This window comes from Pleurodeles waltl, chromosome 9, assembly GCF_031143425.1.
Source record: "Pleurodeles waltl isolate 20211129_DDA chromosome 9, aPleWal1.hap1.20221129, whole genome shotgun sequence".
Taxonomy (NCBI): domain Eukaryota; kingdom Metazoa; phylum Chordata; class Amphibia; order Caudata; family Salamandridae; genus Pleurodeles; species Pleurodeles waltl.
The window spans coordinates 238323295-238350353 of record NC_090448.1 but is presented as its reverse complement, the minus strand read 5'-3'; the positions used below and the strand labels follow the sequence as shown (position 1 = coordinate 238350353).

Genomic DNA, 27059 nt, shown 5'->3' with positions numbered 1-27059 from the left:
AAGAAAACAATCTAAGATGGAGTTGACGCCCATGCGCAATGGAGCCGAAAGGGGAGGAGTCCCTCGATCTCGTGACTCGAAAAGACTTCTTCGAAGAAAAACAACTTGTAAGACTCCGAGCCCAACACTAGATGGCGGGATGTGCACAGCATGTGTATCTGCAGCTACACATGCCATCGAATATATACAGGGAGTGCAGAATTATTAGGCAAATGAGTATTTTGACCACATCATCCTCTTTATGCATGTTGTCTTACTCCAAGCTGTATAGGCTCGAAAGCCTACTACCAATTAAGCATATTAGGTGATGTGCATCTCTGTAATGAGAAGGGGTGTGGTCTAATGACATCAACACCCTATATCAGGTGTGCATAATTATTAGGCAACTTCCTTTCCTTTGGCAAAATGGGTCAAAAGAAGGACTTGACAGGCTCAGAAAAGTCAAAAATAGTGAGATATCTTGCAGAGGGATGCAGCACTCTTAAAATTGCAAAGCTTCTGAAGCGTGATCATCAAACAATCAAGCGTTGCATTCAAAATAGTCAACAGGGTCGCAAGAAGCGTGTGGAAAAACCAAGGCGCAAAATAACTGCCCATGAACTGAGAAAAGTCAAGCGTGCAGCTGCCACGATGCCACTTGCCACCAGTTTGGCCATATTTCAGAGCTGCAACATCACTGGAGTGCCCAAAAGCACAAGGTGTGCAATACTCAGAGACATGGCCAAGGTAAGAAAGGCTGAAAGACGACCACCACTGAACAAGACACACAAGCTGAAACGTCAAGACTGGGCCAAGAAATATCTCAAGACTGATTTTTCTAAGGTTTTATGGACTGATGAAATGAGAGTGAGTCTTGATGGGCCAGATGGATGGGCCCGTGGCTGGATTGGTAAAGGGCAGAGAGCTCCAGTCCGACTCAGACGCCAGCAAGGTGGAGGTGGAGTACTGGTTTGGGCTGGTATCATCAAAGATGAGCTTGTGGGGCCTTTTCGGGTTGAGGATGGAGTCAAGCTCAACTCCCAGTCCTACTGCCAGTTCCTGGAAGACACCTTCTTCAAGCAGTGGTACAGGAAGAAGTCTGCATCCTTCAAGAAAAACATGATTTTCATGCAGAACAATGCTCCATCACACGCGTCCAAGTACTCCACAGCGTGGCTGGCAAGAAAGGGTATAAAAGAAGGAAATCTAATGACATGGCCTCCTTGTTCACCTGATCTGAACCCCATTGAGAACCTGTGGTCCATCATCAAATGTGAGATTTACAAGGAGGGAAAACAGTACACCTCTCTGAACAGTGTCTGGGAGGCTGTGGTTGCTGCTGCACGCAATGTTGATGGTGAACAGATCAAAACACTGACAGAATCCATGGATGGCAGGCTTTTGAGTGTCCTTGCAAAGAAAGGTGGCTATATTGGTCACTGATTTCATTTTGTTTTGTTTTTGAATGTCAGAAATGTATATTTGTGAATGTTGAGATGTTATATTGGTTTCACTGGTAATAATAAATAATTGAAATGGGTATATATTTGTTTTTTGTTAAGTTGCCTAATAATTATGCACAGTAATAGTCACCTGCACACACAGATATCCCCCTAACATAGCTAAAACTAAAAACAAACTAAAAACTACTTCCAAAAATATTCAGCTTTGATATTAATGAGTTTTTTGGGTTCATTGAGAACATGGTTGTTGTTCAATAATAAAATGAATCCTCAAAAATACAACTTGCCTAATAATTCTGCACTCCCTGTATATATATATATATGATTTCTGTGTATCAGCTATACCTTACAATACTTGGATTTCTTTCTTGGGCTACTTATGGTACTTTCAAGCTGCTATATGGCAGATATCATTGACCATCATTTTGCCTACTAGCGATTTATTTGTTACAGTTTGATTTGCCCAATGGCTATACCAGTATACCATGCAGAGATATCTACATTTGTTGTCCAGGGATCTCTTTATAATTATACTGCACTGTACCACGTAATGCGCTTTAAACTGCCAATACAGAAACACATATATATATATATATATATATATATATATATATGGAAAATGTCACTTACCCAGTGTACATCTGTTCGTGGCATTAGTCGCTGCAGATTCACATGCTGTGCACAGTCCGCCGTCTGGTGTTGGGCTCGGAGTGTTACAAGTTGTTTTTCTTCGAAGAAGTCTTTTCGAGTCACGAGACCGAGGGACTCCTCCCATTTCGATTCCATTGCGCATGGGTGTCGACTCCATCTTAGATTGTTTTCCCCGCAGAGGGTGAGGTAGGAGTTGTGTATGTTGGTAATAGTGCCCATGGAATGGAATGAATACGTATGTACATAATAAAGGTTAAAGTAATATATTTACAAATGTACAAATGTTCAAGATCTACTTCTAAACGGCTACAAGCTCCCGGGGAGGCGGGTGGGCGCATGTGAATCTGCAGCGAATCATGCCATGAACAGATGTACACTGGGTAAGTGACATTTTCCGTTCGATGGCATGTGTAGCTGCAGATACACATGCTGTGCATAGACTAGTAAGCAGTTATCTCCCCAAAAGCGGTGGTTCAGCCTGTAGGAGTTGAAGTAGTTTGAAATAATGTTCTTAGTACAGCTTGACCTACTGTGGCTTGTTGTGCAGTTAACACGTCTACACAGTAGTGCTTGGTAAATGTATGAGGCGTAGACCATGTTGCTGCCTTACATATTTCGTTCATTTGAATATTTCCTAGAAAGGCCATGGTAGCCCCTTTCTTTCTGGTTGAGTGTGCCTTTGGTGTAATAGGCAGCTCTCTCTTTGCTTTAAGATAGCAGGTTTGAATACACTTAACTATCCACCTAGCAATGCCTTGTTTTGAAATTGGATTTCCTGTATGAGGTTTTTGAAAGGCAATAAATAGTTGTTTTGTTTTTCTAATTAGTTTCGTTCTGTCACTGTAGTACATTAGTGCTCTTTTGATGTCTAATGTATGTAGTGCTCTTTCAGCTACAGAATCTGGTTGTGGGAAGAACACTGGTAATTCTACTGTTTGATTTAAGTGGAACGGTGAGATAACCTTTGGTAGAAATTTAGGATTTGTTCTCAGAACTACTTTATTTTTATGTATCTGAATAAATGGTTCTTGTATGGTAAATGCTTGAATCTCGCTCACTCTTCTTAGAGATGTGATGGCAATCAAAAATGCAACTTTCCACGTTAAGTATTGCATTTCACAAGAATGCATGGGCTCGAAAGGTGGACCCATGAGTCTTGTTAAGACAATGTTGAGGTTCCATGAAGGAAAATGTGGTGTTCTTGGTGGTATGATTCTCTTTAAGCCTTCCATAAACGCTTTAATGACTGGTATTCTAAATAGTGAAGTTGAATGAGTAATTTGCAGGTAAGCTGATATTGCGGTGAGATGTATTTTTATGGAAGAGAAAGCTAGATTTGATTTTTGCAAATGTAGAAAATATCCTACTATATCTTTTGGAGATGCGTGTAATGGCTGAATTTGATTATTCTGGCAGTAATACACGAATCTTTTCCACTTGTTTGCGTAGCAGTGTCTAGTGGTAGGTTTCCTAGCTTGTTTTATGACCTCCATACATTCTTGTGTGAGGTGCAAGTGTCCGAATTCTAGGATTTCAGGAGCCAAATTGCTAGATTCAAAGATGCTGGATTTGGATGTCTGATCTGTTGTTTGTGTTGTGTTAACAGATCTGGTTTGTTGGGTAGTTTGACATGAGGTACTACTGACAGGTCTAGTAGTGTCGTGTACCAAGGTTGCCTTGCCCATGTTGGTGCTATTAGTATGAGTTTGAGTTTGTTTTGACTCAACCTGTTTACTACATATGGAAGGAGAGGGAGAGGGGGAAAAGCGTATGCAAAGATCCCTGACCAGTTCATCCATAGAGCATTGCCTTGGGATTGATCTTGTGGGTACCTGGATGCGAAGTTTTGGCATTTTGAGTTTTCCTTTGTTGCAAATAGATCTATTTGAGGTGTTCCCCAAATTTGAAAGTAATTGTTTATTATTTGGGGGTGATTTTCCCATTCGTGGGTTTGTTGGTGATCTCGAGAGAGATTGTCTGCCAACTGGTTCTGAATCCCTGGAATAAATTGTGCTATTAGGCGAATGTGGTTGTGAATCGCCCAATGCCATATTTTTTGTGTTAGGAGGCACAACTGTGTGGAGTGTGTCCCTCCTTGTTTGTTTAGATAATACATTGTTGTCATGTTGTCTGTTTTGACAAGAATGTATTTTTGGGTTATTATGGGTTGAAATGCTTTCAGCGCTAGAAATACTGCTAACATTTCCAAGTGATTTATGTGAAACTGTCTCTGATGTATGTCCCATTGTCCTTGGATGCTGTGTTGATTGAGGTGTGCTCCCCACCCTGTCATGGAAGGATCTGTTGTTACGACGTATTGTGGCACTGGGTCTTGGAAAGGCCGCCCTCGGTTTAAATTTGTACTGTTCCACCATAGAAGTGAGATGTATGTTTGGCGGTCTATCAACACCAGATCTAGAAGTTGACCCTGTGCTTGTGACCATTGTGATGCTAGGCACTGTTGTAAGGGCCGCATGTGCAATCTTGCGTTTGGGACAATGGCTATGCATGAAGACATCATGCCTAGTAGTTTCATTACCACTCTGACTTGTATCTTTTGTGTTGGATACATGGCCTGTATTACTTTGTGAAATGTTTGAACCCGTTGTGGACTTGGAGTGGCAATCCCTTTTGCTGTGTTGATTGTCGCTCCTAAGTATTGCTGCGTTTGACACGGTAAAAGGAGTGACTTCGCGTAGTTGATGGAGAAACCTAGCCTGTGAAGGGTTTGTATGACATATTTTGTGTGCTGTGAACACTGTTTTAGCGTGTTGGTTTTGATTAACCAGTCGTCTCAGTACGGGAACACATGTATTTGCTGCCTTCTGATATGTGCAGCTACTACTGCCAGGCATTTTGTAAAAACTCTTGGCGCAGTTGTTATTCCGAATGGCAACACTTTGAATTGGTAATGTATTCCTTGGAATACGAACCTTAGGTATTTCCTGTGTGAAGGATGTATTGGTATATGGAAATACGCATCTTTTAGATCTAATGTTGTCATGTAGTCTTGCTGTTTGAGCAGTGGGATTACGTCTTGTAACGTGACCATGTGAAAGTGGTCTGATTTTATGTAGGTATTTAGTGTTCTGAGGTCTAGTATTGGTCTCAGAGGTTTGTCCTTTTTGGGTATTAGAAAGTACAGTGAGTAAACTCCTGTGTTTTTTTGTTGAATTGGTACTAATTCTATTGCGTCCTTTTGTAGCAATGCTTGAACTTCTAGTCCTAGAAGATCTATATGTAGTTTTGACATATTGTGTGTTTTCAGTGGGACGTTTGGAGGGAATTGGTGAAATTCTATGCAATAACCATGCTGGATAATTGCTAAGACCCAAGTGTCTGTTGTTATTTCCTCCCAAAGTTTGTAAAATTGGCATAGTCTTCCCCCCACAGGTGTTATGTGATGGGGGTGTGTGACTTGTGAGTCACTGCTTATTTTGAGGGGTTTTGGGGCCCTGGAATTTTCCTCGATTTTTTTGGGAATTGGCCCCTCAATTGCCCCCGAAAACCTCCCCTCTGATATTGACCCTGGTAGGTAGGCCTTGTTTGTGAGGTTGTGGTTTCTGTGGGTTGACCTCGAAACCCTCCCCTAAAAGGTGTTTTCCGAAATGTGCCTCTGCTCTGCGGGGAGTAGAGTGCGCCCATGGCTTTGGCTGTATCGGCGTCCTTGAGTTTTTCGATGGCAGTGTCTACCTCCGGCCCAAACAATTGCTGTTCATTAAACGGCATATTGAGCACAGCCTGCTGGATTTCTGGTTTGAACCCAGAAGTGCGCAGCCATGCGTGCCTTCGTATTGTGACTGCAGTGTTTATTGTCCTTGCAGCTGAATCTGCTGCATCCATGGAAGACCGTAACTGATTATTTGAGATACTTTGTCCCTCTTCTACCACCTGTTGCGCTCTTTTTCGGAACTCCTTGGGTAAGTGTTCGATGAAATGTTGCATTTCATCCCAATGAGCCCTGTCGTATCTTGCCAAAAGTGCTTGTGAATTGGCAATACGCCACTGATTTGCTGCAACCCTTTTTCCCGCAGCATCAAATTTGCGGCTCTCCTTGTCTGGAGGTGGTGCGTCGCCTGAGGTATGAGAGTTGGCTCTCTTACGAGCTGCCCCCACAACTACTGAGTCTGGTGTTAGTTGTGTTGTAATATATATTGGATCTGTGGGCGGTGGCTTATATTTTTTCTCCACCCTTGGAGTTATGGCTCTGCCTTTAACTGGATCCTGAAATATTTGTTTTGAATGTCTTAGCATTCCTGGGAGCATGGGAAGGCTTTGATACTGGCTATGGGTGGAGGATAGGGTGTTAAAGAGAAAGTCATCCTCAATTGGTTCCGAATGTAAGGAAACATTGTGAAACTCGGCTGCCCTTGCGACCACCTGTGTATAGGATGTACTGTCCTCAGGTGGTGACGGTTTTGTAGGATAAGAGTCTGGGCTATTGTCAGACACTGGAGCATCGTAAAGGTCCCATGCATCGGGATCATCCTGACTCATTGTGGTATGAGCTGGTGAGTGCATTAGTGGTGGAGTTGTCGCTGGTGATGCATGTGTTGATGGTGGTGGAGAAGGTGGTGGGGTTGTTTTCTTTGCCACCTTTGCCTGTGGTTGCTTGTCCCCTTGTTGAAAGGCAAGTTTCCTTTTAATCTTGATTGGGGGAAGAGTGGTTATCTTCCCTGTGTCTTCATGAATATGAAGCCTTCTCTGCGTGTAGTCAGGCTCTACAGCTTGAAGCTCCTCTCCAAATCTATGTAATTGGGTGGTTAACCCTTGTTCCTCTGTATAGGAACTAGTTTTCGGCTCCGAGGCTGGATGTTTCGGGACCAAAACCTTTTGGGAAGTCTTTTTCGGCTCTGAAGAAATTTTCTTTGGTTTCGGCGCGGTGTCTCGGTGCTGAATCTCTTCGGTGCCGCTGTCTCTGTGCCGAAGTTTCTCGGAGCCGCTGTCTCGGCTCCGAGGTTGCTGTGTGGCGGTATCACGACCGAGTCGGATGACTTCGACACCAGCATGCCCTTTTTTGGTGCCTTGGGTCGGTCACCTAGTTTTTGGGTTAAGCCATGGCCTGTTGGCGGTGGCGTCCCCTGGGCTTTTGTGGACTTTTCGTGAGTCCTTATTTTCGACGTCTTACTCACGGTTGTTGTTTCTTCGGCGTCGAGTTCTTCTGAATCGGACTCGTGGATGGAGAAAGCTTCTTCTTCCTCCTCGAACCGTTGTTGACCTGTCGGCGTGGACGCCATTTGTAATCTCCTGGCTCTTCGGTCTCTCAGCGTCTTCCTCGACCGAAACGCTCGGCAGGCTTCACACGTATCCTCCTTGTGCTCGGGGGACAAGCACAAGTTACAGACCAGATGCTGATCCGTATACGGATATTTGTTAGGGCATTTTGGACAGAAGCGGAACGGGGTCCGTTCCATCAGTCTTGAAGTCGCACGCGGTCGGGCCGACCAGGCCCCGACGGGGGATCAAAATTACCCAGAAGGGCCACCGGAGCTCTTCAAAATTCGGTGTCGATTTGTTCTAACTAACCCGATACCGAACGCAACAATACCGAAGTTTTTTTCCGAGATTCTAACTAACTTTCCGACCCGAAACACGGAGCGAAAAGGAACACGTTCGAACCCGATGGCGGAAAAAAAACAATCTAAGATGGAGTCGACGCCCATGCGCAATGGAATCGAAGTGGGAGGAGTCCCTCGGTCTGGTGACTCGAAAAGACTTCTTCGAAGAAAAACAACTTGTAACACTCCGAGCCCAACACCAGACGGCAGACTGTGCACAGCATGTGTATTTGCAGCTACACATGCCATCGAACATATATATATAAAGAACAGAGAAAGTGAAATGAGAATGAGCTACAATATGCTTCATGAGCAGAATTCATTGACTGGATCACATACTGTATGAAGTCCACAAAAAAAGCATAAAGATTACCACCTATTGTGAACATTCCCTTAATAAACTATCATGAAAAACAAATTGATGTGTAGTGCTTAGGTCTGGTCGCAAGACAGCAGTCTCTTGAGAAATCGTCTTTTAATCCAGAGGTCTTTCCTAGAGTGCCTGTAATACCTTTCAGCTAAATACTTTTGCTGCAGACACAGTAGATATGAGCTGACAATGTTGCTGAATCACTTCTGTCACTATTTTCGAAGGTGGGCGAAACAGTGGAACCCAAACAAGAAGGAATACACCCTCTATCTAACTAAATAGGAAAACAGGTGCCCATAAATATTTGGCCAAAATACAGTTTTTTTTTTTTATTATTTGTTTTTCAAAATTGTGTAACCCATTGGGTGTTAGAGCTCCAATAAATTTAATGGAGTTTTTGATATAAAGTTCTTAGAGCTGAGGTATTAAGGATTATTAGAACCAGAGAGAAAGTAGTTCACATGAGAGATGCAGAGTAAAGTTTGTCCAAATGGTCCTTCCAAGTAAATTTCCCTACAGAACAAAACTAATGTGAACATTTGGAGCTCAACATTTTTCACTACAAAGTGTCGAAAAGGCTTATGAAGTTTGTTACAATTCTTCCTACATTCAGAGTCAAACCTGTAATTACAATTCACTGTCTGACTTACTATCATGATATTAAGCTCCCTCATGGAGAGCACAAGTCTTGAGCATACTGAAAGGGATATCCCACTTACCAATGCTGTCTCAATAATAGGTTAATAGAACAATTGTATTGGTTGAATAGTAGTTAACAGGCTGATGAAAAAAGTGGCATTTAAAAGGCAAATGCACCAAGACTTGTTGGTAGATAGTTCACTCCTAATGTACTACTCTAAAACAATTATATTGATGAAACTCATAAATGTATTATAAGGTAATCGAAGGGAGTGCTAAAGCAACCCTTTTATGAGATCACATAGCAGATGAATTATTCCAAAAAGTGGTCATTCACAACACAAAACATAGACAATAAAGTTAAAAACCCATAATTTTGCACCTTCAGCATGGGCAAGTAATAAAAAGAGTTGCTTCTAGAATGGTAACTATAAGTGTTAAAGAAAGCTTTAACTCCAGGGCAACATTCTGGTACTTAAGTCACAATTCAAAATAAATGGTGAAGGAAATTACTGGCACCCAATTGCTCTAAATGGGCAAATAACCTGGTTACATGATCATTTGGTTTAAACAATTAACAATTAACAATATAAAATCCAAGATCTTACCTTCTTATCTTCCTTTCCCAGATTAACTTATATGGCTACTGCTAACCAAGTACAGATTGTGAAACAGTGGGCAACTCGATTTAAAGAGAACATCTATTCATCCGGGATACGCTGACGAAGACATCTTTTGGAGGCGTAAGGTTGGACAGACCTGCTGACGTACTTTGGTACTATTCCATGAAGGGACTTTTAGACTAAGCAAAGGGATATAAAGATGTCTCTCTTGTGTTTAGGAAGCAATTTACAGCTTGAAGTACAGGTGATGTGTGGGCTTGGCAAGAGGGACTGAGACTCAGTCGCATAGCAGATTTTTTAATTCTTTGCTTTTTAAGACAACGTTTCTATAGAGGTGTATAGGTATTACTCGTTACCAGTCTAGCTATAATGAGGGCTTGTGTAATGGATGTGTGAATCCAATGAGGGAAATTTGAACATATTTCTCAACATTTTCAAGACAGAAGCAAATGTGGGGTGTTGCCACAGGGAGGACCCATGCAGATAGGTCCTCGCCATGTTCTGCAGACAACCGGACCCTTGATTGCTTGATGCCGGTGCCTGAAGCGATACAACCCCGAGAACTGAGCAGATAAGCACCAGGAGCTGGAGCCCAAATGGGGAGCATCGTTAGACCGCCGTGGGAGATTGTAAAGAAGAGATCCAGCCTTCAGAAGTACTTCCCCCTCACCTTCACTGCTGGGCAGTAAAATTACTGCACTCATTGCACAGTAAGCCAGCGGCCTCAGGTGGCATGTGGCAAGAGTGGTGCGGAGGACTGTGCTTGTGTGGGCAATCAGGGCTGGGCCAGGAGGCCAACGAAGAAAACTGCAGGAAATGCTGGCCCGACCACTCCTAGTCGGTTGAGCGGCAAAATGGTCTTGAACACAGCACAGCGAGCTGGCAGCCCCACGAGAAGCACCACAGGAGCAGTGCCGAGCAAGTGATCTAGTTAGCCCCGGGTCGAGGGACCCTGTGCAGGTAGGAGTGCGGTGAGGTGATGGCAGGGACTCCTGAGAGGCTTTGCGTGGTGTACGCCCATTCCCATTGGGGGAAGATAGTGCCCGAGTGGGCAAACTGAGGTGGGCCCAGAGGCCAGAAAAGAACTGCAGGGTGCCGTCAGCCCTGGTCCCCAGGAGTCCCTAGGAGTGGAGCCTCGAGCTGGGGGGGGGGGTGGGGCGGTGGTCTGTGGGGGGTTTGAAGCTTAGATGTGGGCACTATGAGGTAGTGTGCTGGGGGAGGCAGTCCGACATGGGGGATCAGACCTAAGACCAGACTTCTCGGAGACAAAGGCAGCAGAAGAGGACCCCCACTCCCCCCGTGCGATTGAGCCAGAGGGGCACCCTTGACCATTGAACACTCTGCATTAAACAGCTCACCAGCCTGGATAGCAAAATTCCAATCAGGAAGGTGAGGAACATCCTCGATAAAAGATCTTCTGCAGACCCCCACAGTCCATATGTCATTCCCACAAAAGGAGGAATTCCCAACAAGGCAGACACCCAGGTCCCGGCCATGAGAAGTGACATCTAACAGTTGATGACGGCCTTCAAGAATTAGATGGGGCTACTGCACCAGGACTTTCTGAAGTTGCTTTCTGACCTAGACCAATCTGAAAATTGGACACTAGAACTGGACAGGCTGGAAGTGGTGAACGCAGAGGGTGCTCATGAGAGAGACAAACTGGCAATGTGAGTCGATGAACTGGCAAAGAGATTAAAGAGGCTGACAGACAAAGCTGAGGATGAAGAAAATCGGTCCAGAGAAGAAAACCTACAGATCGGGAAGATTCTGGAGTCCGTCTCTAACTTAGAGCTGCCATTATATGTTCAGGACCTGTTCCGTTCAATATTGCAAGACAAAAGCGGCACACAGATAGAACTCGATTGAACACACAGGATTTATACCAAGCAACAAACGAGCTGACGCCACATTTTCTAACAAGTGTTCGCCTCTTCTGAATGGAGGAGGAAATAATGACGGTGGCAAAGCAGACACTACATAAATAAGCCAGCTACTACACATGAGGAGGAAGCAGCGTTCTTAAGCCTTAAAGATGACTCCTGTCCTACAGAAGTGCAGCTGGACCACCACCACCTTGGGATGGAGAAGGCAAAAAACAAGTAAAAGGAGGAGCCATGAAGTCTGAAAAAAAGAATCGAGAGACCTGCTCCTCCTCTGAAGGAGATAACCTACGGGCGCAGACGTACTTGACTTGCCCTGACAGGATGAGCTCTGGTCAAATGGAAATTACTTTGCTGGGCTATCAACAACTTAGCATAACTGAAGGGTAGCACAAGTACTAAAAGACCTAGATGGCCTGGTGGGGTCAACCGGGACATAGCTGGAGCGAAGAGAGACATACCAGACCCAGAGGAGCTAATTCGACCACCGCAGCCAGTAACTAACAGTTACCTGGCTCATACCTGTAACGTTGTTTAAGTTTTTTCTAATGTTTGTGATTCTGTCCAATTTTTGCCAGGGTCAGAATGTTGAATATTGTAAGGCAGTACAACACTAAGCATACTTTCCATCCCTGGCCCCATAACGCCCGAACAACATGACCCAGTGAAACACCCATATCCCATCCCCCCTTAATGGTATCCACTCCTCAAACCTCTAAGGGGGGGGACAATAGCGACACCGAATGTACAAAGTCTCAACTCGCCAGTCAAGAGGAAGTTTGTATTGTACTGGCTTACAGAGAAAGATATAGATATCACCCTTCTGAAAGAGACACACCTAATGGTAGTTGACACAAAATGATACACATCATGATACTTTATCCACCAGCTCTTTTCCTCTGATCAACCAAGGCAAAGTAGGTAGTGATTCTACTGGAAGAAGATGTCGGTTTTCTTTCACCACAATTAGACCCAGAGGGATCAGGACAGGAGATCTGTTCTGGTCAGGGGATTGATGGGGTGTGGGGCTTCATGACCACAAGACCAATTCCATGCCTCATTATTCCTTTACTGGGCTGCCCACACCAGTGAAAATCTGTTTCTAGGGGGTGATTTCAATGTAGCAATGGGACGGCTGTTGACCGATCACAGCCCATGTTGCAACCAATGACACCTCCGCCCTCCCTGAACCAGGGCCTTGATAATTTAAATTGACAGAGGTGTGGCGTATTCAACATATGGGAGAGAGAAGTTCTATACACTACTCTTAAGTCGATAGATCCCACTCTTTGATCAATTATATCTTTGTTTCTCCGCCTATTTTCCCTGGGGCGGACTCCTTGGTCATAGGGACAAGGGTGCTTTTGGACCTCACCACAGATGACCAACCCCTTACATTTTTTAAAGTGAACAAGATGCCGTTTTGGGACCCCGTTCTGCAAGAGAATATAAGGAAGGCAGTCACAAATTATTTTATGGAAAACTTGTTAGAGGAGCTAATGTGGACCACCGTTAGGGAGGCCACAAAATCAGTCATAAGTCAAGACTCTATCAGCCATACCTCTGTTTTCATGTGATGGGCCCGGCTCAACGATTAGAGCTGGAGGTTGACATAACCAGATTTGAAACCGAGCTTAAAACTAAACCATGCTGCAACATTCAGAGATCGCTACACAAGGCAGGAGGGCAGCTGGAGACGGTCATAGTTAAGGATACCACACAAACTACTCAATACAAAACCATTATTTTATGAGGAGAGAAAAAGCAGATCGGATCCTATCCCATAAAGTACGTGCCCCTAGGATGCTGATCCGCATCCAGACAGTGGTAGATCCCCAAGGCACCCCTATAACAAGCGATCGTGGGATCCTGAAGACATTTACACAGTATTACACTGAACTACACAAACATTCATATCACTCCCAACAGGTTCAAGAAGAATACTTGGTGGCGATTACCCTGCCCAACATGGGCTTGGAGGCCAGGGAGGAAATGGAGAAGGAGATAGCAGAGGAGGAAATATTGCTAGCTATAAAATCCCTTCCGAATAACATGACCCCCGGCTTGGATGGGTTTACAAACTCCTTTTATAAGGCCTTTGACTGCCTACTAGCCCCACATATCAAAAACGTTTTACACTCATTCTTGGGCACCCAAGATGTGCCACCCTTGATGATGAAATCCTCTCTCAGGATGATCCCCAATCCAGATAACACCAACTCCCCCCTAGCTATGTGAATCCTACCGCCTGATCGCATGATTAAATAGTGATGTAAGGATTTTCACAGAAATCCTGGCCTGCCGACTAGGTGAAGTCTGGTCGCAGTTGAAGTCCCCCATATCATGCGGGCTTTGTTTGGAGCTGACAACCAAGCAACAACATCAGACTGGCCTTCAACGTGGTCACCAAAGCTGAGGTGATTGGAACTGAGTTATGCCTTCTCTCCCTTTATGTGGAGAGGGCCTTCAACTGCGTTGATTAGTCATTCTTGACAAGACACCTATGGGACTCCGATGAAAGTGTTCTTATTGGCTAACTATGCCAGATCCTCAAAAAAGCTTGTAATACACTCTCGCCTCTCTGGCTCAATTATTCTCACGAGAGGCACATAGTAGGGCTGCCCCCTTACGTCCCTGATCTTTTCCCTCACAATGGAACCTCTGTATCACAGGATCATAGCTAAACCACTGATCACAGGTGTCCCGACTAAACAGAGGCCGCAAGAGATGGCACTTTTTACAGCTGATGTTTTATGTTATTCGAGAAACCAAGCAAGATCATTACCTGCACTCTTAGAACAGCTGGAGCGCTTTCATCTCACAATGAGATTCCGGGTAATTTTCTAGGAATCAAGGTCAATGAGGGTGGGAACGGGTTGTCACACTCTTGACGGAGTTATGCTGAAGAAGGGACTGTGGTGGTCTCCAACAGGGATTAGGTACCTCGGAGTTACGATTCAGCCAACCATAAATGAGGAATTCTCTAGCAGTGTCCCACAACTTTTGGGTACACTGTTCAAGGACCTATACCAATGGCGCGGACTTGAGATTTTATAGGTGGGCAGGATAAAGTGTGTGAAGATGAATCTACTCTCCAGATTACAGCATCTCTCTTCTGCTCCATTCCGATGCGCGTTCCCCTGGAAACCCTAAAATACATGAATCATAAGATATGGGCATTAATACTGGGTGGAAAGTTGTCTCTGGTGACCTGTTCCTTGAGGATGTGGGATCCAGAGACAGCGTAGCTGGTATTACATGACAGTGAGCATTACATTTTAGCAGCCCAGATTAGCTCAGTCATGGTGTGGTGTTCACTGGATGAGAATAAGCCCTGGTGGAGGATGGAGTAGGAATGTAGTCCACTACCCCTGGATCACTTGCTCTGGGTTACCCTGCAGGTGTGAAGCTTTACCTCAACCCTGAGATGGACCTCGAAGATAACCCTACATCACTGGGTGAAGGCATAGAAGACAAAAGTGATAACTTAACCCTTTCTGTTGACCCAATAACTGGGAACCAGGACTTCCCACTAAGGATCACGGACAAACATTATCAGAAAGGAGGAGGAGGGGAGCCAATCTGCTTAAGAGCAGAGCTGGAGGCAGTCCTGGTTAAGGATGCCACACAAACTACTTGATACAAAACAATTATTTTATAAGAGTTGATAAAAAGCAGATTGGATCCTAGTCCATACAATAAGCACCCCTAGGATGCAGAACCACATCCAAACAGTGCTATATCCTCAAAGTACCCCTATGAGAAGCGATCAAGGGATCCTGAACACATTTAAACAGTATTACATTGAACTATATAGTAGTTAATATCACTCTCAAGAAGAACATTTAGCGGCAAATACCCTGCCAAACACGGGCTTCCAGGCCAGGGAGGACCTGGAGAAGGAGATAACAGAGGAGGAAATATATGGAAAATGTCACTTACCCAGTGTACATCTGTTCGTGGCATTAGTCGCTGCAGATTCACATGCTGTGCACAGTCTGCCGTCTGGTGTTGGGCTCGGAGTGTTACAAGTTGTTTTTCTTCGAAGAAGTCTTTTCGAGTCACGAGACCGAGGGACTCCTCCCATTTCGATTCCATTGCGCATGGGTGTCGACTCCATCTTAGATTGTTTTCCCCGCAGAGGGTGAGGTAGGAGTTGTGTATGCTAGTAATAGTGCCCATGCAATGGAATGAATACGTATGTACAAAATGAAGGTTAAAGTAATATATTTACAAATGTACAAATGTTGAAGATATACTTCCAAACGGCTACAGGCTCCCGGGGAGGCGCATGTGAATCTGCAGCAACTAATGCCACGAACAGATGTACAGTGGGTAAGTGACATTTTCCGTTCGGTGGCATGTGTAGCTGCAGATACACATGCTGTGCATAGACTAGTAAGCAGTTATTTCCCCAAAAGCGGTGGTTCAGCCTGTAGGAGTTGAAGTAGTTTGAAATAATGTTCTTAGTACAGCTTGACCTACTGTGGCTTGTTGTGCAGTTAACACATCTACACAGTAGTGCTTGGTAAATGTATGAGGCGTAGACCATGTTGCTGCCTTACATATTTCGTTCATTGGAATATTTCCTAGAAAGGCCATGGTAGCCCCTTTCTTTCTGGTTGAGTGTGCCTTTGGTGTAATAGGCAGCTCTCTCTTTGCTTTAAGATAGCAGGTTTGAATACACTTAACTATCCATCTAGCAATGCCTTGTTTTGAAATTGGATTTCCTGTATGAGGTTTTTGAAAGGCAATAAATAGTTGTTTTGTTTTTCTAATTAGTTTTGTTCTGTCAATGTAGTACATTAGTGCTCTTTTGATGTCTAATGTATGTAGTGCTCTTTCAGCTACAGAATCTGGCTGTGGGAAGAACACTGGTAATTCTACTGTTTGATTTAAGTGGAACGGTGAGATAACCTTTGGTAAAAATTTTGGATTTGTCCTTAGAACTACTTTATTTTTATGTATTTGACTAAATGGTTCTTGTATGGTAAATGCTTGAATCTCGCTCACTCTTCTTAGAGATGTGATAGCAATTAAAAATGCAACTTTCCACGTTAAGTATTGCATTTCACAAGAATGCATGGGCTCGAAAGGTGGACCCATGAGTCTTGTTAAGACAATGTTGAGGTTCCATGAAGGAACAGGTGGTGTTCTTGGTGGTATGATTCTCTTTAAGCCTTCCATAAACGCTTTAATGACTGGTATTCTAAATAGTGAAGTTGAATGAGTAATTTGCAGGTAAGCTGATATTGCGGTGAGATGTATCTTTATGGAAGAGAAAGCTAGATTTGATTTTTGCAAATGTAGTAAATATCCTACTATATCTTTTGGAGATGCGTGTAATGGCTGAATTTGATTATTCTGGCAGTAATACACTAATCTTTTCCACTTATTTGCATAGCAGTGTCTAGTGGTAGGTTTCCTAGCTTGTTTTATGACCTCCATACATTCTTGTGTGAGGTCTAAGGGTCCGAATTCTAGGATTTCAGGAGCCAAATTGCTAGATTTAAAGATGCTGGATTTGGATGTCTGATCTGCTGTTTGTGTTGTGTTAACAGATCTGGTTTGTTGGGTGGTTTGACATGAGGTACTACTGACAGGTCTAGTAGTGTTGTGTACCAAGGTTGCCTTGCCCATGTTGGTGCTATTAGTATGAGTTTGAGTTTGTTTTGACTCAACCTGTTTACTAGATATGGAAGGAGAGGGAGAGGGGGAAAAGCGTGTGCAAAGATCCCTGACCAGTTCATCCATAGAGCATTGCCTTGGGATTGATCTTGTGGGTACCTGGATGCGAAGTTTTGGCATTTTGAGTTTTCCTTTGTTGCAAATAGATCTATTTGAGGTGTCCCCCAAATTTGAAAGTAATTGTTTAGTATTTGGGGGTGAATTTCCCATTCGTGGGTTTGTTGGTGATCTCGAGAGAGATTGTCTGCCAACTGGTTCTGAATCCCTGGAATAAATTGTGCTATTAGGCAATGTGGTTGTGAATCGCCCAATGCCATATTTTCTGTGTTAGGAGGCACAACTGTGTCTAGTGTGTCCCTCCTTGTTTGTTTAGATAATACATTGTTGTCATGTTGTCTGTTTTGACAAGAATGTATTTTTGGGTTATTATGGGTTGAAATGCTTTCAGCGCTAGAAATACTGCTAACATTTCTAAGTGATTTATGTGAAACTGTCTCTGATGTATGTCCCATTGTCCCTGGATGCTGTGTTGATTGAGGTGTGCTCCCCACCCTGTCATGGAAGCATCTGTCGTTATGACGTATTGTGGCACTGGGTCTTGGAAAGGCCGCCCTCGGTTTAAATTTGTACTGTTCCACCATAGAAGCGAGATGTATGTTTGGCGGTCTATCAACACCAGATCTAGAAGTTGACCCTGTGCTTGTGACCATTGTGATGCTAGGCACTGTTGTAAGGGCCGCATGTGCAATCTTGCGTTTGGGACAATGGCTATGCATGAAGACATCATGCCTAGGAGCTTCATTACCATTCTGACTTGTATCTTTTGTGTTGGATACATGGCCTGTATTACCTTGTGAAATGTTTGAACCCTTTGTGGACTTGGAGTGGCAATCCCCTTTGCTGTGTTGATTGTCGCTCCTAAGTATTGCTGTGTTTGGCACGGCAAAAGGTGCGACTTCGCGTAGTTGATGGAGAAACCTAGCTTGTGAAGGGTTTGTATGACATATTTTGTGTGCTGTGAACACTGTCTTAGCGTGTTGGTTTTGCTTAACCAGTCGTCTAAGTATGGGAACACATGTATTTGCTGCCTTCTGATATGTGCAGCTACTACTGCCAGGCATTTTGTAAAAACTCTTGGCGCAGTTGTTATTCCGAATGGCAACACTTTGAATTGGTAATGTATTCCTTGGCATACGAACCTTAGGTATTTCCTGTGTGAAGGATGTATTGGTATATGGAAATACGCATCTTTTAGATCTAATGTTGTCATGTAGTCTTGCTGTTTGAGCAGTGGGATTACGTCTTGTAACGTGACCATGTGAAAGTGGTCTGATTTTATGTAGGTATTTAGTGTTCTGAGATCTAGTATTGGTCTCAGAGTTTTGTCCTTTTTGGGTATTAGAAAGTACAGTGAGTAAACTCCTGTATTTTTTTGTAGAATTGGTACTAATTCTATTGCGTCTTTCTGTAGCAATGCTTGAACTTCTAGTCCTAGAAGAACTATATGTTGTTTTGACATATTGTGGGTTTTCGGTGGGACGTTTGGAGGGAATTGGCAAAATTCTATGCAATAACCATGCAGGATAATTGCTAAGACCCAAGTGTCTGTTGTTATTTCTTCCCAAAGTTTGTAAAATTGGCTTAGTCTTCCCCCCACAGGTGTTATGTGATGGGGTTGTGTGACTTGTGAGTCACTGTTTATTTTGAGGAGTTTTGGGGCCTTGGAATTTTCCTCGATTTCTTGGGAATTGGCCCCCTCTATATTGCCCCCGAAAACTTCCCCTCTGATATTGACCCTGGTAAGTAGGCCTTGTTTGTGAGGTTGTGGTTTCTGTGGGTTGACCTCGAAACCCTCCCCGAAAAGGTGTTTTCCGAAATGTGCCTCTGCTCTGCGGGGAGTAGAGTGCGCCCATGGCTTTGGCTGTATCGGTGTCTTTTTTGAGTTTCTCAATGGCAGTGTCTACCTCCGGCCCAAACAATTGCTGTTCGTTAAATGGCATATTGAGCACAGCTTGTTGGATTTCTGGCTTGAACCCTGAAGTGCGCAGCCATGCGTGCCTTCGTATTGTGATTGCATGTTTATTGTCCTTGCAGCTGTATCTGCTGCATCCATGGAAGACCGTATCTGATTATTAGAGATACTTTGTCCCTCTTCCACCACTTGTTGCGCTCTTTTTTGGAACTCCTTGGGTAAGTGTTCGATGAAATGTTACATTTCATCCCAATGAGCTCTGTTGTATCTTGCCAAAAGTGCTTGTGAATTGGCAATACGCCATTGATTTGCTGCTTGTGCTGCAACCCTTTTTCCCGCAGCATCAAATTTGCGGCTCTCCTTGTCTGGAGGTGGTGCGTCTCCTGAGGTATGAGAGTTGGCTCTCTTACGAGCTGCCCCGACAACTACTGAATCTGGTGTTAGTTGTGTTGTAATATAGATTGGATCTGTTGGCGGTGGCTTGTACTTTTTCTCCACCCTTGGAGTTATGGCTCTGCCTTTAACTGGCTCCTGAAATATTTGTTTTGAATGTCTTAGCATTCCTGGGAGCATGGGAAGGGTTTGGTACTGGCTATGGGTGGAGGATAGGGTGTTAAAGAGAAAGTCATCCTCAATTGGTTCCGAATGTAGGGTGACGTTGTGAAATTCGGCTGACCTTGCGACCACCTGTGAGTAGGATGTACTGTCCTCAGGTGGTGACGGTTTTGTAGGATAGGAGTCTGGGCTGTTGTCAGACACTGGAGCATCGTAAAGGTCCCGTGCATCGGGATCATCCTGACTCATTGTGGTATGAGCTGGTGAGTGCATCAGTGGTGGAGTTGTTGGTGGTGATGCATGTGTTGATGGTGGTGGAGAAGGTGGTGGGGTTGTTTTCCTTGCCACCTTTGCTTGTGGTTGCTTGTCCCTTTGTTGAAAGGCAAGTTTCCTTTTAATTTTGATTGGGGGAAGAGTGGTTATCTTCCCTGTGTCCTCATGAATATGAAGCCTCCTCTGTTTGTAGTCAGTCTCTCCAGCTTGAAGCTCCTCTCCAAATCTATGTAATTGGGAGGTTAATTCTTGTTCCTCTGTATAGGAACTAGTTTTCGGCTCCGAGGCTGGATGTTTCGGAACCGAAACCTTTTCGGAAGTCTTTTTAGGCTCCGAAGAAACCTTCTTTGCTTTCGGCGTGGTGTCTCGGTGCCGAAATTCTTCGGTGCCGCTGTCTCTGTGCCGAAGTTTCTCGGAGCCGCTGTCCCGGCTACGAGATTGCTGTGTGGCGGTATCTCGACCGGAGTCGGATGACTTCGACACCAGCATGCCCTTTTTCGGTGCCTTGATTCGGTCACCTAGTTTTCAGGTTAAGCCGTGGCCTGTTGGCGGTGGCGTCCCCTGGGCTTTTGTGGACTTCTCGTGAGTCTTGATTTTCGACGTCTTACTCACGGTTTTGGGTGTTTCTTCGGCGTCGAGTTCTTCCGACTCGTGGATGGAGAAAGCCTCTTCTTCCTCCTCGAAACGTTCTTGACCTGTCGGCGTGGATGCCATTTGTAGTCTCCTGGCTCTTCGGTCTCTCAGCGTGTTCCTCGACCGAAACGCTCGACAGGCTTCACAAGTATCCTCCTTGTGCTCGGGGGACAAACACAAGTTACAGACCAGATGCTGATCCGTATACGGATACTTGTTATGGCATTTTGGGCAGAAGCGGAATGGGGTCCGTTCCATCAGCCTTGAAGTCACACGTGGCCGGGCCGACCAGGCCCCGACGGGGGATCGAAAAAACCCCGAAGGGCCACCGGAGCTCTTCAAAATTCGGTGTCGATTTGTTTTAACTAACCCGATACCGAACGCAAACAATACCGAAGTTTTTTTCCGAGATTCTAACTAACTTTCCGACCCGAAACACGGAGCGAAAAGGAACACGTCCGAACCCGATGGCGGAAAAAAACAATCTAAGATGGAGTCGACGCCCATGCGCAATGGGATCGAAATGGGAGGAGTCCCTCGGTCTCGTGACTCGAAAAGACTTCTTAGAAGAAAAACAACTTGTAACACTCCGAGCCCAACACCAGACGGCGGACTGTGCACAGCATGTGTATCTGCAGCTACATATGCCATCAAACATATATATATATATATATATAAAGCTATAAAATCCCTTCTGGATAACATGACCCCCGGCAGGAATATACCACAAAGTCTAGTCTTTGTCCTCCTTCACAGGCAGAAGCAGCAACTGCAGGATAGCTCAACAAAGCACAGTCACAGGAAGGGGGAGCACTTCTCCTCAGCTCTTCTCCTTGGCAGAGGTAACTCTTGGTGCCAGAGGCGATCTGAAAAACTGGAGTTTTGGGTTCATTACTTATACCCCTTTCTGCCTTTGAGGTAGGCACACTTCACAGGCAAATCTCTGTTGTTCACAAGATACTGACTTGCCCAGGCCTGGCTCCATACACACACCAGGGGGTTGGAGACTGCATTGTGTGAGGGTACTCCCAGCCCATTCAGGTGTAGGTGACCAATCCTTCCTCCACTCTATCTCAAATGGCTCATCAGGATTTGCAGGCTACACCTCAGCTCTCTTTGTGTCACTATGTAGAGGAGATCCACAAACAGCCCAACTGTCAATCTGACCCAGACAGGGAATCCACAAGCAGGCAGAGACAAAGAATGGTTTAATCAAGAAAATGCCAACATTCTAAAAGTGATATTTTCAAACTAACAATCTAAACACCAACTTTACTAAAATCTGTATTTTAAAATTTTGAGTTCAGAGACCCCAAACCCCATTTCTCTACCTTGTCTCAAAGGGAAACTGCACTTTAATGATATTTAAAGGCAGCCCCAATGTTAACCTATGAGAGAGATAGGCCTTGCAATAGTGAAAAACAAATATGGCAGTATTTCACTGTTGACATGCCAAACACATCAGTACATGTCCACCTTTAACATATACTGCACCCTTCCTATTGGGCTTCCTAGGGCCTACCTAAGGGGTGTCGTACATGTATAAAAAGGGAAGGTTTGGGCCTGGCTAGTGGGTACACTTGCCAGGTCGAATTGGCAGTTTAAAACTGCACACACAGACACTACAGTGGCAGGTCTGAGCAATGTGTACAGGGCTACTCATGTGGGTGGCACAATCAGTGCTGCAGGCCCACTAGTAGCATTTGATTTACAGGGCTTGGGCACCTCTTGTTCATCTTACTAGGGACTTACTAGTAAATCAAATATGCCAATCATGGTTAGCCAATTACACATACAATTTACATAGGAGCACTTGCACTTTAGTACTGGTCATCAGTGGTGGTAAAGTGCCCAGAGTACCAAAAACAGCACAAACAGAGCCCAGCACACAGTCAAAACATGGGAAGCAGAGGCAAAAAAGACAGGGGAAACCACGCCAAGGATGCTAGGTCTAACAGTGATGTAAAGATTGTCACGAAAATCCTTACCTGCCGACTGGGTGAAGTCTGGCTGCAGTTGATGTCCCCCTATCATGCGGGCTTTGTTAGGAACAAAATCAGGCAACAGCATCAGATTGGTCCTCAATGTGGTCGACAAAGCTGAGGTCATTGGAACGGAGTTACTCCTTCTCTCCCTTGATGCAGAGAAGGCCATTGACCACGTTGATTAGTCATTCTTGGGGAAGACACTCAAAAAGACACCTATGGGACCCCGATGAAAGCGTTCTTATGGCTAGCTATGCCAGACCCTTAACGGAGCACAGAGGGAGCCCCTAAGACTTGTGACCAGTATGCCAATGATTTTTTGGTAGGCCCTAAGGACTTGTACAAGATTACTCCGCTACTACACTGGACGCAACAGCCAAATGTCCGCACATTAGGAACCTATTAAACCACAAACATTGAAGGTATGTTTATAGATGGGAACACCACCAGAGTGCTGTCCCGTTTATACAAAGCGTTAGAAATTCCCACCCCAGTGCTATAACTTTCATACACGCAAAAAACAGGCTGATGACCTTGGCTTAGAACTGACTGAAGGAGATTGGATTTGCAAGTGGAGACAAGCCCCACACTGTTCACTGTGACTCCAGCACAGAACAAATGTCTTTAAAATGATGCTCATCTGGAAGATGACACCTATCTAATTAAAAAACCATGATGGACACCCGTGATAAATGATGGAGGGCCTGTGGAGTGAGTGGGACATAATTGCGTATTTGTTGGAAGTACACATACACACAGCAGTTCTGGGGCCGAGTAATGGAGGATGTGAGAGATACTACTGATGTGTCCTTCCCTATGCAGCAAGGGCTGGCTCTGCTGGGTATGACAAGTAAGGGACTAGACCCACTCTCCCGCTCTGTGTCCAAATTACTCACAGCGCTACTGCTGGCAGTTCACCTGCTAAGTGCACAGCATTGGCAAGCGCCGACTCCACTAACCCTAGGTATGTGGTGGACTAAAGTCTGGTAAATAAATGCAATTGAAAGACTGACAGTATTGGTAAGGGACTTCAAGCCAATATACAAAGAGACCCAGACCCCATTCCATACATACAAGAAACACAGCTGAGGGATCCCCTGTCCACCTGATCTGTTTTGTTTGAGGGGGAGAGGGGAGAGAATGTGCCACACAGGCAGATGAATTGTGTAGCGACTGAGTGGGAGCCCTGTGAGGGGAGAACACTGTGATCGGGCTGCTTCATGGGGAATGTTTATACAATGTTATTGGAATTTCTAGTTCTGTGGCTAATGGTTGGGATGAGAACTCATCAGATCTTTAAAGTGCTGACTGCAGACTATTAACAACGTGCTCTAAAGCTATCTGTACCTGGGATTTGAAAATGTTAAATAAAGTGTTTAAAAAAAGTGTTTAAAAAAAAGGAGGAGATGTGGTTCACCTGTTGTCACAAGGAAACAACTCTGTCCAGAATAATACCCTTTATATCTAACAGACGGGACCAGAAAATGAGCTTCAACTAGAGTGGGTGGTCACCAGTCATTACACTAAAGGCTTGGGGAATTGTCTAGTAATAGGACCTCCATCGTCTTAGAATTAAGTTTAAGGCAGTTAAGGTGCATCAATTTAGCAACAGTACTCACACTTGCATGAACAATGTTTCCATCAAGAACTCCCTGCTCATCCGTGATTTGTACTGCTTCAAGGTAGACAGTGTCCTTCAGACTGCATCTATGACAGGGACCTGTCCCTTCCAAGACAGCATGTCAGCATGGCAAAACCTCCCCCACCCCGCCCCCTCCTAATAAAGGAGGGCATCATTTTGAAGACTATATAATAAGACAAAAGATACAGTGGTTTGAATGCCCGTGTGCTCTATTCATATACCACTATAAAATAGTTCTTCTATGAGTGACTCTGCCACTAGATCGCAAAACATACAAAGTTGCTTAGCATTTGACTGTTCAGTTGGTATCCCAGTCAGAATTTGCACTACTTCAGCTACGATCCAACATATTGCTTATGAGCAATTCTTGTAATGGTTTTCCATAAGGGACTATTTACTCAGAATCAGTGACACTATTATTATTATTTTATTGAAAAGCCAACATAATCAGTTTACCAAATGACGGCCATTTGCAAAACAGACACGTCATTGATCTAAGAAGGTTACTTACCTGAATCAACCCAAATTCACCAAGTTTCTTATTGAACTGTTTTCTGGTCCCAGCATATTCAGAAGTCATTTCTAAAAGTTAATTCAATAAATCAAAATAAGTGGCAAACCAAAAGGTATCTGCACTTCCAGAAATATACAACCCCAATATCATGCGCAGTTAATATATTGTCATATTTAGGCAAAATCTCCCTGTGTCCTGACTCATCATTCCGTCCCCAAGGCCAAAGACACTTGCAGCCCACTAGAACCACACAATCATTGAGACTGAGGGCTAAATTCAAAAGCAATAAAGCATATGTGATGAAAGGGATTTGTTTCTCTGGTTGCAAATATAGTAATAAGATGACTGAAACATCAAGGGATTCCTTCACTTTATTTAACTTAAGGGACAATATTTTACATTACATGCCGGACCCCATCATTTTTGTATGGAAGGTAAAGAGCTAACAAAACATATGAAATTTAATGTTAAATGATCAATGTATGCATTTTAAAGTTGTGTGTGAAATGGCAAGAGCCAAATAGACAAACAATTGTGAAATGCAATGTAATATATACATAACTCTGTATCAAAAAATTATTGAACAAAGTTCCATCTGGGCCAGTTTCTTTACTTTGAGAAGTTGACATTCAAAATCTTTTAAACATTTTGCAATCTAACCTATTATGGAAATGCAACAAAACCAATTGTTAATTAAAACATGACAGTTCATATAAATATAACATTCACCTAGTGCACAACTAGACGAAACACTTCTAAGTACTATGTGTACCTTACTAGTGCTATTTATACCCAACCAGTTGCAAACAAACATTAAGGAAAGGGTAGTTTTCTAAACTCACTTTCAATTTAGTGAAAAAGGGGGCCTAGCTTAATGAGTATGTTACAAACTTAGGTAATACTCTTTCTGGAAAATAATTGAATTGCAGATTTCTCACCTTTAGATTCCACGCCTTTACAATATTCCCAGGTGCCAGACGGGATCAGGAGGATTTTTACAGCAATGTTCCTCTGTGCTGATAAATGGTGTGGTGTGACTTCCCAATCACAACACATCACCCCAGAAGTAAAGGAGTGGAGCCTTGTAAAAGCGCCACGCTATGACAGAGACATCAGTTTCATAAACTTCCTCCATCCGCAACCTCAGACTTGGAGCGTCAAACAAATCGTAGGGAACAGTGTTCCAAACTCATCAAGATGTTCAGAAGTCCACTCCACAGAATTGGTAGTTCGGAGAGCAATGAGAAATCAGAGGTTAGATACAGCATGCACCAGAAAGAATGTTGCTGAAGGCAACAATGTTTTCCTTCTGATGGATACTTCTAACCAGTATTCCTCACCCACAGAATAAATACCACAGCAGTACCTCCCTAAAGCTCAAGGTCTGAGGAGAAGACTCCGATTAGGAAATCTTGCAGAACCAGCACACCAAATGGCCTGCCATTCAGACCTAGCTGTCAACATGTGCACCGATACTCACATCTCAGTTTCACCAATGTCAAGAACCGGCACCCCTCTTGCCAATGTCATTGTAGCGTCGTGTGCCCTGGTGGAATGAGCCAGCAGCACTGCAGAGGGAGGTTTCTTGGCCAGTTTGAAGCATATGTTGAAGCAAAGGACTAGCAGTCTTGGCCCAGTTGAAATAAGCCTGCAGGCCTTCACGGGGTTGTTTCTCAGCCAGTGCGAACAATTTTTTGATGCAAAAGACTATCTTGATAGCGTCCTGTTCCGTTTCACCTTACTTTTGCTTTGCAGAAGATAACCCCATAACGAGTTGGTTTTAAGAACAAACTTCTTTTGTGCGGTTGACTTAGAAACTCTACGTCCTTTAATGGTCTTATGAAGCCTCTACTCTTTAAAAAAGTGAGGTGGTGCAAACAAATGTTAAAGTGACAGGGTGATCAGCGTGAAAAAGTGTCACAACTTGGGGTAAGAAGGCTGCCCAGCTCCTCAGGGTGGTTGCACTGAGAGTACCAGCATATACATCCACACGGCTTGCAGAGGTGACAGCTTTCAAGAAAACGGTTTTGAGCGTCAGGAACCATAGTGAGCAGCAGTACACCAACTTGAAAGACGTGCACATAACAAATGTCAACACTAACTTCACTTCCCATTGTGGCATGACAAATGGCTTCAGGGGAATAAATGTGCGCCAGACTTTTGATTGAATACATAACAGGTAAATTAAAAAGAGATAGTTGATCAGGTAAATGCAGAAATGCTGACAGGGTTAACAGATAGCCCATAACACATCAACCAAATATTAATACATCTGAAGGTTTAGCCTGCAGAGACTATAACAGCGCTACTTCAGGCAAAACATTTTTCTCAAGAGTCCAGAATGGATGGACTTTGTCGCTACTGTGGCAGTCCGATCAAATGCACTGAACTGTCACTGCTCAATCTTCATTCAAGGAGGTAAAGGTTGTGGAGACTAATTCAGTACCTTCCCCTGTTGCCGAGGTAGAAAGTCCTGCCAATGTAATAGCTGTGTCGGAGAGCAAACCATCATGCACAAGAGCGCTTGGTACCATACTATCCTGGCTCAGTCTGGGGCTATCGAGATGACTTGAGCCAGTGGGCCCTGACTTTCATCAAATCCGCAGGCAGGAGAGGCAGTGGTGAGAACGC

The 27059-nt window shown here is 44.1% G+C and overlaps 1 protein-coding gene across 1 annotated transcript in view; it reads right to left on the bottom strand.

Annotated features, from left to right (window-relative positions):
• Window positions 1–27059, bottom strand: part of ACAD9 (acyl-CoA dehydrogenase family member 9) — a 386804-nt gene that overhangs the window by 201206 nt on the left and 158539 nt on the right. Inside the window, exon 10 of the mRNA XM_069206630.1 lies at window positions 24426–24496. Within this exon, the coding sequence (XP_069062731.1) occupies window positions 24426–24496 (71 nt within the window). The remainder of the gene's footprint in view (window positions 1–24425; window positions 24497–27059) is intronic.